The sequence below is a fragment of the Pararge aegeria genome, chromosome 3 (genome assembly GCF_905163445.1).
Source record: "Pararge aegeria chromosome 3, ilParAegt1.1, whole genome shotgun sequence".
Classification (NCBI taxonomy): domain Eukaryota; kingdom Metazoa; phylum Arthropoda; class Insecta; order Lepidoptera; family Nymphalidae; genus Pararge; species Pararge aegeria.
This window is the reverse complement of record NC_053182.1, coordinates 11,192,501-11,205,014: the sequence shown is the minus strand read 5'-3', so window position 1 is coordinate 11,205,014 and position 12,514 is coordinate 11,192,501. Positions and strand designations below refer to the sequence as shown.

The 12,514-nt window shown below is 34.8% G+C and overlaps 1 protein-coding gene across 1 annotated transcript in view; it reads left to right on the top strand.

The window, feature by feature from the left end:
• Positions 1-202: 202 nt before the first annotated feature.
• LOC120637124 (homocysteine S-methyltransferase-like) overlaps positions 203-12,514 on the top strand; it is a 33,518-nt gene continuing 21,206 nt past the window's right edge. The window contains exons 1-2 of the mRNA XM_039908782.1: positions 203-361; positions 9,917-10,106. Coding sequence (XP_039764716.1) covers positions 9,926-10,106 — 181 coding nt within the window. The 5' untranslated portion in view covers positions 203-361; positions 9,917-9,925. The remainder of the gene's footprint in view (positions 362-9,916; positions 10,107-12,514) is intronic.

Sequence of the window (12,514 nt, the reverse complement as noted above, 5' to 3'; positions counted from 1 at the left end):
ATTACAGGACGGACAACGCAAGAGTCCTACTATTATGTCCTTATAGCTGTAGTGCGTAAATTCGTGGTAGTCCTATTATTAAATATAGATACTGAAAACAGATATCACAATACCGCATCCAATATTATAGACCGATAATAACACGCCTGTGGGAGAGACCCTTAAAATAAATATTTTTATTCATTTTGTCCGTAGAGATAATGATTAACCTCAGTGTGAGTGTGGTGCTGTTGTAGGTACAACGTGCGATACGCGTTTTAGTGATTGTTAGAGCGTCGCTTTACAATGAGATCAAAACAGACATAGTTGCAATACCTACTTATATTTCGTTTGGTGTTTGAATTGTTTAATTATTTATAAAGTGAGTATATATTTTTATTATTTATGGGAAGTAACATGATTTTTCGACCATTATAGCCATGTGTTTTTATTTATCTGAACGTATATAATTCATGGCAACAGTGAAGGTTGCTTTGAACTCAACGTAATAATTCGTCCACCTACGCTACTGAGTGCTACGAATATTTACTTTTATATTAACAAAGGAAAGGAATGGGCTACTTTAATAATAAATTATTTTAAATAAGCACTTGTAGTAAAGGTCTTTATTAATAGAACGGTTACATTACGTATTTTGGACTCGTGTTTGCAAATATCAAATTGAAAATTGAGAAAGAGTTCATGTATTATTTATTATCTATATAGTTTTATTAATTTAAGGAGCTAAGAAATGCATTATTATAGATCGTTCGATAATTGCAACCATCACTCAAGGCTCAAGCAAACAGTATACCCAATTTTTATTTTAAACACGTATTTCCTACCTACTAGTTTTCTTATATTTATGTGGCAAACGTCTTCGCATCTGTTATAAGTAACCAGTGATCATAACAATTATGTAGGGTTTATTAACCTCACTCATCCTAAGTTAGGGTAGGCTCCTAGCGTAGTGGTGAGTGATGTGGTCTTTTAAGTAGAAGGGTCCCGGGTTCGATCCCCGACAGAGGCAATTTGGGTAATTATAATTTCCAAATTTGTTCTGTTCGGTTTAATATTATTGCCTTACAACTGAAAAGTCAACCCGCTACCATCTCAGATTGTATCGTTGTGAAATTGCATTCAATGGCTACCCTAAAGATTTTTTTTTTCTAATTTACCTTTTAATTCCGGGTGTCTTTCTTCCGCATCTGTTGTAACTAAAAATCTACAAACATTATGTTTTAACAATTCAACAATTCGTCCATATGTACCTACCTACCTACTCATATGACAAATATTTTTGTAAACCCTTGTAGGGATAAGGAAGTTTTAAAATTCCCTTCGCGGTGACATTAGGGTATCTCTACTTGAGGAACTTCAGAAAAACTTTGGATTTCTTGATCGGATGGCTTAAGCTAGGCGTTGATAAATTGCAAGGCCCTTTAGGATCTTCTATGTAAATACGAGTTTAAAATAATGAGAAAACATTTGATAGATGCTCAGGTTGGTTTAAAAGAAATTAGAACGAAGCATTACATATTAGAATTTATTTAATATGTGCCTACCTATCTTGATGACCTTTCTGGCGTAGCGTTGAGCGCTGTGATTTTAGTTGGAGGTACCGGGTTCGTATCTTGGCAGAGGCTATTTGGGAATTTATAATTTCTGAATTTTCTCTAGTCGGGTGGCAGGCCGTTGCTTGTTCGGTAGCATCCTACGGATACAGATGTGCGTGCCGCTCAGCGGTTTGGCGTTCCGGTACGATGTCGCGTAGTTACTTATTGGTAACTATGAGGTATTGACGGCAGAGGGGCGCAGTGGGCAGCGACCCTGCTTTCTGAGTCCAAGGTCGTGGGTTCGATTCCCACAACTGGAAAATGTTTGTGTGATGAACATGAATGTTTTTCAGTGTCTGGGTGTTTATCTGTATATTATAACTATTTATGTGTATTATATTCATAAAAAAGGCTGGGGGTAGATGGCGATGTGTGTATCGTCGTAGTATATTTATTTATATTTATATATATATATATATATTGGATTAATATAACTGCTCCAAACAGGTAAGCTCGCTACCATCTTAGGCTGCAACATCATATACCACCAGGTGAGATTGCAGTCTAGGGCTAGCGAGGTAAAAATAAAAAGAAAAATAGTTTGTTGTGGTCAATATTTATTTTTACTAACACCGAATCAGTGATAGATAGCCCAGTGGGTAGGACTTCGACTTCACTCCCAGCACGCACCTCAATCTTTTCAATTAAAATATCACTTGCTTCAACAATGAATATCGTGAGGAAACCCGAAAGTCCTCCATAATGTTCTCAAAGGTGTGTTGACTCCATCAATTCGCACTGGGTTCATCATTCCCACAGTGTGGGACCGATGACGACGACCGAGGAGACCCGTGCACTGTACTGGGCCGGTAACGGATATGATGATATACACCAATTAGAATTCTAAGACTGAAATAGTGTTAATGGGAATAAAACTTATTTTATTGCTATGCCGTGACGTGGTCTCACGACTATGTTAGGACATGAATGCAAATAAATTAATAAATCGGTGCACACTATAATCCATCATAAAGCATAAGATACATCTCACAGGTGCTAAATTACTAAATTTTCATCAATTTAATCCTTTTTTCGACCGAATGAGTCAAACGAAAGAAATATTATGTGATCGATAAAAATCTATTTGTGGCCACTGTGGTCACCCCAATCGGAAATAGGTGACCGATATAAGCGTTTTAATAATTTAACTTCTCATACTACTTAGAACAGATTGTATTAGGATTTAGGAACTAAAAATAGGTAAGTACCACCTCTATTACTTACTTGTAGGTACGGGTCTTTTTTTGATCACAACTCGCACACACATCCCTATCCCTATCCCTACTAATATTATAAATGTCAATGTAAGTTTGTTTGTTACGCTTTCACGCAAAATCTACTTAACCCATCCTCCTGAAACTTTGTACACATATTCTTGGAAGTGTTAGAAGTAAGATACTTTCTATCCCGACATTAAGCTCGGTTCCTTTGGGAGAGGGGATGAGTGTTTGACGATTTTACACAATAACACCGACAAATTACCTATAACCGATTTAAATAAATATTTTTTTACTATAGAGGTTAAAATATGTGTTTAATTTTGCCCAAGCTGTGGTTGGAGATAGAGGACAGAACTCCCCAGCGGACAGCAGCAAACCCCTCATTTAAGGCTTAGCGATACTGAATGCTTTAATTTTGTTTTAGATCTACAACTAAATTTAATGGCCACATCAAAAAACAAAATCAAACGCAGACGAAGTCGCAGGCAATAGCTAGTAGGTACATATAGTAAATGCTTGAATTGATCTAAAATTTAACATATGTAGTTTTTAGATTAGCCGGTCAACGATGCCTAGCGGTTAGGGTTTTTGGCTGAGTTCGAACCCCGGCAAGTGTCTCTGACGGTAAATAAATTAATCGTGAGGATATATGCATGACTGAGGGTTCTCCATGAGCACAAAAGATCCTGGAGAGTCGAAGTGCATCCGCTGAAGCGGGCCTCATTACAAGATAGATAGATAGAGGGTTCTCCATTACGTTCTCAAAGGCATGTGAAGTCTACCAATCCACAGATGGCCAGGCCTTAACCCTTCTCATTCTGAGAGGAGATCCGTGCCCTGTGGAGTGTTGGTAATGATGATGAATTATGATGTAGGTACCAACTTGAAATTTAATAACACAAAACTTGGACACTTCTTCAAACAAGATACTGGACCAGCAGTACGAAAAAGTGTCAAAATCAATCATTTCTCCCCTCAATAATTGTGGTAGTATCTCAAGACTGTGATAACAAAGATAATCAGGACCCAAGTAACAAATAAAACCTAAAATATTTAATTCATGCCGCGTTATAACCATTTAAAGTATTTTTGCGATATTCGTTCCCTAGATGTCATTTCTTGTGAGCACGTAATTTTCTTAATTAATCCAGATCTTTTTTTTATTTTCATTCCACGACCTTCATCATGAAATACTGAAGTAGCAATAAGTCTTAGAAGATCTTAATGAATCATAAATCAGTACACGAAAACTTGAAAAGTCGCTAAGACCAGTGGAATTTTAGGTGCTAAATTATCGTTTTTTGGTGACAACAATATTTTAGGCGCCGCAACACCCACCTGAGTCACTAAGGTAATGTGAGAAAAAAGTGAAAGTGGCAGGAGGGACGTTAAGATACTAAACATGTTGCCAATTCAGATGTAGACAAATATACAGAAATCGAATAAACTTATTACAGTATAGTAAAAATACTTATCTTATTGATGTATTTACCTTTGAAAACGATAAATAATCTTAATTTTTGCATTTGGCAACACAAAAAGCAAAAGACCTAGAGGCCGGTTCCAACGAAAAGATTGACCAGTTGAAAGAATCAAATTCGTCCCGCTTTTATCAAATTGCCAATATGGACTCCAACAGAAGCCGATGGAGACAGTTTACCCACTCGAAGTTAAGATCTCACCAGGACCATGATCTTTAATAATGAAGGAACGACCAGAGAGAGAGCCTAGCTGTCAAACTTGGATGTGATATTTATATACCAACTAGACCAATATTTTTGTAGTTGATTAGGTATCTACGTATGGCCCTTTGTTTAGCGAATGCGAATAGAGAAGCTCAGCAAGTTTTCTACTGGCTTGCTTTACAAATACCCTTATTTTTGGAAATCTTAGTTTTACTGAATAATACATTTACATAAAGCTTATCGCTAAGTATGAAGCCTTGATAAGCGATTTTTTTTTTGACTTTAAGCATTATATTAAAAGATACACGGATTGTTGCCTTGTTTAAAGGCAATGGTTTTCTACTTGACATTTGTGGGTCCGTCAATTATTACTAAAAAAATAAAAAAAAGTTTAATATTCTTGTAGGTATTTCTAAATTACAGGGTTTTGGTTGGAGAATAATGAGATATGATTTATATCCGCGAAAAGCAAGCAAAAGTAAGACCAAAGTTCTCACGCTTTTGTACGGTAGAACTAATAACTGCCTTTGTCAATGAAAGCGCGCCCTCAATTTCATTTCATCTGCGAACCCTTCATATTGATCGCATTACACTGCGAAAGCAGACTTTGAAACATCTCAATATTTCACGTTCCTAATTAACAGAGCTCGAAGTGAGCTGAAACTATTCATATAAATCTAGGTAAACGATCCAGACAGTAGTCTACAGGAATGTTTTTAATAATAAAAGTCAAGTTAAATTGATGAGACACATTACAGAAGACGCAACATTACTAAAACATTATTAATAGTTCAAGGGTCTATCGATAATGTTCTAGAAATGCATTCCCTTACAAAACGAGTCTGTGTTTTGTCTATATTATTAGTTATCTCTTACGAGTAAGAAAATACTGATTACAACTTATAATGTCGATACCTAGTTACTTAAATCTCATTTTAAGTAAGTAGGTAGGCATCGATATTATACTTTTATTGATTTAGTTTTTATTATTTCGTTACATTTATTGCTTTTTCCTGAGATTTCTTGAGAGCCGGCCCAGGACCGTCGATCTTTGAACACCCTGGGGACAAAAGACGATGGTTGAAGTGATGATCATGATTGCTTTTTTTGGTCCCGTGTCCGAAGGGTGTGAACGGGACCTATACTAAACCGCCGCTGTCCGTCCAGCATAAAACAGCAAAAATCTAAGGTTTTTTGGGGTATTTTGGTATGGAACCCAACGTCTGTGAGTTGTCGCGCACCTTGCCAGTTTTCACGGACGATGAGCATACAATTGGTTTACTTACGAAAATAGCAAGTGGAGAACTTATTTATCTAGTTAATTATTTATCGAAGGCGAAGTCGAATTCAGCATACGAACTAGCTTTTTAAATTCGTTCATAATTTACCAGGATATCATAGGTCACAGACCTAAGTGGATGTTGCGGTTTCTAAATCTGTAGCGAAAAACAACTACAGTTTGCTCGCTTGTATTTATTTATTCAAGCTGATCACAATTTTGTTTAGTGTTTTTTTAGTTGTACCTATGTTGGCACATATACTTTTGTAGTTGTACCTATGTTGATATTTAACCATGAAATACTTTATCTTACCGAAAACTTATCTTTCCGAAAATGCACTTATAGCCCAACATTAAGTACATCTAGTACATATTAAAACTACATAGGCAAATGGCCTTTGGGCATTGTTATATGAAGATTTCTCTTAGAATTCTCCTTTCTTTAGCTTTTTTTTCTTAACTTATAGGCCTAATCTTATAGGCACGTAGAGGTTTATACTTTCTTAATCATTTTAGGTTGTGTTACGCGTATAAATAGAATATTCGTGTATCACGAAGTACTGAGCTATATTAGCTATGGTATAAAATTTAAAAATCCTTCCCTAATACGTGTTATATAAAAACTTCAGGGTGTGCAGTGCTTTTATGTATGCATGAAGTGTACGCTATATGTTGCCAGGAAAATAATTGTTTGAAAACTTTTTCCAGGAACCGATACTCAGATAAATTAATGTACAAACGTTAAAAAATGATATTTCTCATCTCAAACACGCTCACATAATGTACTGACTATGATGAAAAGTCTATTAGATAGGTATAGGAAAGTTTATAAACGAATAAAGAAAAAAAAGGGTTACTTTAAAATACAATGTGTCCTCTAAATCGAGTTTTAGGCGTCTGTACCCCCTTTCTTAATGAAACTGTTTAAATAGATTCCTAGGAGCAACGGTGGCAGTGATAAGAGCTGCCCGATTCACTAACTTTTCCAAATAGTTGCCAGCTCTTTATCTTCATAAAAAACGCATAATTTGATAGCGACAGTTGTCATTTATATTTTGTATAGGTATGGTGGGTGGCCACCCCTTTGCAACTGTCGGAAAAAAACTGAATAAGGTAGTTCTTTTGCTATTTAGGTAAGTACTCTCACATAGATCGAATTTTGCTTTAGCTATCCTATTTAAAATGTTTTCTTTCCTATAATTTTTAAGTAGATGACCATAGTCTTCGAGTCAATTACGCCCACCGAGCCTAAACTTTGTTATATAATGATTTTCATTCAATTATATTTTAAATTAAGTACAACGCGGGTACTCGGCAGAATCAAACAGTTTGTGAGAGATTGAATTGCAAGATAACAAATAGCGAGGGGTCCCGGTCGGTTTGACTGTTCAATGTTTAATATCATTCCGATCTATTTTAAGGAAATCGATCATGTCATTAGTCTTAAAGAATGTGAGCGAGGCACTAGAATTTTGAAGTCTTTGGCTATTTTCACTTGCACACGGGTTGCTTGTAAACGGTGCCGTCACGGATTAGTTACCACTAAATATATAATATCAATGGTATGTGCTGGATGGTACTGTGGCCGTGATGTAGCCGGGTGAAGACATATGGATTATGGACTCGACAACTCCAACCAATTTAATGCACAAAAAGAGAGCAAGTTTAAAAAAATGTGAAAACAATCGACGACTTGTCCATCCTGCTGCAGCCTGACCACTCGTCGTCAAGGCGTTGCTACTCGTCGATCGTCTAGTTGATAACTTGGTGACGGTGGACGTACTCCGGAGATGTCGTTGAAACGTTGTTTGAACCGATATCGAGTCAATAAATGCACGATGGACGAACGAATTGTAAAAATAGATAGATTGATAGTTACTTAAGATTTTAAACTAAGATTTCCGTGGTTAAACAACATTTCTTGTCCCGTCTTGTCCCGTCGTGACCACGATCAATGCAACTGGCTCGAAATATCGACAAATCCAAAATATTATCGTGGTATGTACCCGTTGAACTATATTTGAGAAAAGATAGATAGTTTTTAGAATAACTTTATTGCAATAAAACACAAATAAATAATATAAGAAAACAAAGACAGTTCATACCTATTGGTAGGTCGCAAAAGCGGCTTACTAGTCAATGTGATCTCTTAAAGACAACTTAACCGTAAACTTGTAGTTAAATGTACAGTGGGTGGTACACAAAGTAAAGATAAAACAAACCAATATATATAAATAATTCATAAAGAGTTCGTAGGAAATTAAACGTTTAAAATCCCCCGATTTTCAATATTTAATTTCACATCCATACTGAGGGTAGTTGTGAAAAAAAATGTAATTCGCCATTTTGTGGTGGCGGCCATCACCACCTTTTTTCATCAAACATACACACACCCACACAAATCACATTGTTTTAGCTTCGGGTGTTAAAAAGTGTTCTGCGTATCTAACAGGAGTTGAACTGTCAACTTCATAGGCACAATTGTTGCAGTGAGAATAGAGTACCGATGGTCGCTCAAGCTTAACTGATCGCACGGGCCCGAGCAGCACAACAGCAGCCGTGACGTGAAAGGTCTTAGCCGAGTAAAAAAGGGGGCCTAACTTAATAGTAGGTAGTCACCCCGAATTACTTGATTATGATGATTTTATGTAAAATTTTAGAGAAAATCGGTTGAATTTCCTAAATTTAGATTTAAAAAGCCAAACATGACGATAAAATTTTCTACAGTTCTATCAATTTTGAATAATTTGGTTCGGTAGATCGATAGTTCAGTCGCTAGATACTGAAACATTGGTAGCTTCGAAAACCTGCTGTTGTACGGAGCTGTAACAAACGCGTGTAGAAATCGTTTGCAATCTTTATTTATAGGTCTTTTACGTTCTAAGAGGATATAGAGAGAAGCCGCTTAAAAGTAGGTAGAAAAGATGTTACAATGTTGCATGCAGATTTGCGTTCATCGAGTGACGGCGCAGATAAGTTTAGTGTAGGTAGGTATCTACTGATAACAGCATACCGCCTCATGTAAACATGAAAAACACGTGTTAGTACAATACAAGCCTCGCAAAACCAAATATGTAAAACTGCAATCTATCTTTACAAGGTCAAATAGAAAGGAGGACGGAAGGATATTTCATAGGATATTTTTTTATTTAGGATATTGACAATATGCTTAGAAGTAAAAATAAACTCCTTGTGTAGTTTACTAGGCTAGGTATATAAAAATGGTATTCCACTCAAGGGAAATAGTATATTATTTAAAATAATAAAATAAATAAACTGTTATAAAAAAAAATTGAGAGAATGAAATATATGAGATGTCTCTCAAACTACAAAGTTTATAAAAAAAATCCTTTTATAATATAAAGGATAACTTAAACGATAAAAAGCTTGGGAATGAATTGCTCTCTCTTTACAAGATTTAGATAAATTATTAAGTATAATATTTCAAGTTATGTATATTTATTTCGACCTAACGTTACATTAATACGAGTATCTATGTAGGAAAGTGTTTGGCTGATTGTTTTAATATTATTATCAATAATGTCATTATTTCGAATGTACCATATATAGTATTCAAGGTGAAATAGGGTCGATGACGATCTTATTTTACCTTATATGTCATGTAAAGATCACATCTGGTGTTATGGTTTTGTTTTATATAATAATAACCACTATTTCTTTAAAACAACGTATGGATTCCCGGAAAACAGATTTGAAATAAGAGCGTTTTTTGGATATTTGGAAAACAAACAGCATAAAATAAATTGTTACAATGGATAAATTAATAATATTATAATTAGATCTCAAGCACGCTAAAGTTTTCACTATTTATTGATAATCTTAATGATACGGGAGTTCGGTTTAATTTATCATGTGTACTGTAATACAGCGTGTTGTATAAAGCGTCGCCCGAAGCCAATGGCCTATATTGAATCGAACCTAGTTCTTTGTATTAAAAAAATATATCATGTGCAATTCACACACAGCAGAAGGGAAACTTCTAAAAAGTAGCCTACGGGAGATTGAGATGGATATATTAGGATAAATGTAAGGTTAATTATAATTTTACCAAGCTTAAAAATTATTTAATAATTTAATGTAATGCCATGGAAAATTAATACACTTATCTTTTTACAGGTTCGTAATATGACACCTACACACGAGGATGGGCTCGAGCCCCCCCACATCGTGGTCCTGGACGGTGGGTTCTCCACGCAGCTATCTTGTCACGTAGGTCACGTCATTGACGGCGACCCCCTTTGGAGCGCGCGCTTCTTACACACTCACCCCAACGAGGTCGTGAATACTCATCTCGACTTCCTTAGAGGTATCTATATGAATGCAGCTAAACAGATGTCAAATATAGGTACAGTACCGACTTTGATAATGTCGTGTTTTGATAGGGGACTTAGCAGTTTTTTACTATAAGTATTATTCCGTTTAGAATAATCACAGATACCTTCGACTGTCCGGTTATTTAGAGGTAGGTTTAGCTATGAAACACTTATACTTAATAATAAATACCTACGTATACTTAACGAGTACCATTGGAACTAGCTAAAGATAAAGTGTTATTTTTTTTATATTCCGCGGTTATCTTATGCAGACAAGGTTGCGGATAGCTGCCAGTCAGTAGGTGCAGATAAACATTGTGATTATGCGGGTCAATTTTTTTTTATGCGATAAAAAAATATAGTATGAGTAAAAGCACAGTAATGTTACATAGGAAGTAATTAATAAACTTAAAAGTTTGTCTTGATATGTTGGGTGGTATAATATATAAATACCTATATTTATATATATATATAATATTTAGTCGTTATTTCGATAAGAAGCAAAGTGAAATAAATATATCGGAGTAGAGTAGAATAGAGTATGCGTCAGAAAGTTCCACTCTTCCATTACAATTAAAATAAACTTAACAAATTACTTTGAAAGAAAGGTAGGTAAGTAGTAGAACGTGTTTATTAGCAAGGATATATAGTATGAGTCAGTTATATTTGGCTCTGTTTAACTGTGAAGGGGCCAAGAAAAATTGCGTCGTTTAATAATAGGAACCTGTATAAAAATAACTGAAAGATCGAAGCGTCGAAACATAGATACGAAATAAAACTATCTGCGGGCCGATTGGGAAACTTGTGTTTATTACATTCCGATTATCGCAATTGGCCGACAGAACTACTTAAAACAATGGAATCGTGTGTTTCGAAAAACGTTAAAACTTTGTTTTTATCATTTATTTCCTACAAAAAAAAAATTATTTAATTACCAACACACTATTGTACAGCGCAGGTTTTTATTTTCATTATTTCACATAGTAAATAATCGACAACACAATTTTCAATATAGTGTACATTTTTTTATTATTCAAGCCATTTAATTTGATACCCACATTGAGGCAGCTGAAATTTTTTTGTTCCTTCTTAGATTGATTTTCAACAGATAGAGCTAAGAAAGAACACACACACAGAAAGACACGTTAAACTTATAAAACCGTGTCGTTACTACACTTACTATTATGACCGAAATATGTCGGTGACGCGAAATCACACGCATCCAAAAAGCAATACATGCATATGATATAGACGAACATATACAATGTTTCGAATACACATACAATAGACGATACGTCACAATCGTGTCGAAGTATTGGGTGACGCGAACCTATTGGTTCTTCCTCTGCCAAAATAATAAAGATCTATATAAAACAGGCTAGGCACAAGTAATGTTAATTATTTATCAACACTTAATCTTATGATACTCGTGCTCGATATAGCTTCGATAGTATGGTTTAATTAAAAGTTAAAGAAAGGTATAAATTAAAAACTTTTTCAGTGTATGTATTCCATAACTGTGGAAAAAACGAGAAAAGAAGATATTCGACCATTAAAAATAACGAGATCCCATAACTTTTATTTTAATCAAATGTGAAAAAATAATGTTCTCGTACCTACCTCACTTGTCGTTTGGTAATTGAACCGAACGTCAGACAGATTTATTCTCTGAAATATGAACTTGAGAGACAGGCAAATGTTCACATTCAGCTAGCATTCAGCGTATCTAATGTTCCGAATTCAAGTTAAATATGCTAAGAGTATCTTCAGTCAGGAATAGGAAGACTTTAACCGGGTAAAGGCTATTTCAACAAACGAAATTTTGCTTTAGATATATCCGTATTCAGGAATTGGTAAATATAGAGTGTCTCACCTCGATAAACAGTATGAAAGGAGCTAAGTAATTATCTAAATACGAATAGATCCACCAGGAAATTGAAACTGTGATTTCTTAATGGATCATCAAATAGTTAGTTAGGCAAAATATTTATTAGCATTGTATTATATTATGAACAAATAAATTTTTTTTTGAGCATCTTCTCTGAGAAATCCAATTAAGTAAACCGTGATTTCTATACCACAAATGACTTTACAGTCATTTTTAATGTAGCTCATATTGTTTAGCCATTCAGTATTACTTATTTGATTTTTTAATTAAATTTGGATTCATTATTTTAATTTACTAGGTGTCGTTGTAACTTTATCAAAGGAAAGTATAGAAAAAGTAACTAGAGTCTTCGGCTTTCAAGGGATAATAATCCTATACTTACGCACATTTATAAATGTACATTATTATATTTTGTACCAATGTTTTACTCTTAGTTTAAAAGATTGAAAAAAAAAACTTTTAATATCCCAAATCCATCTGTTAGCTAATTGTAAAGAAATACTTACTTATTAT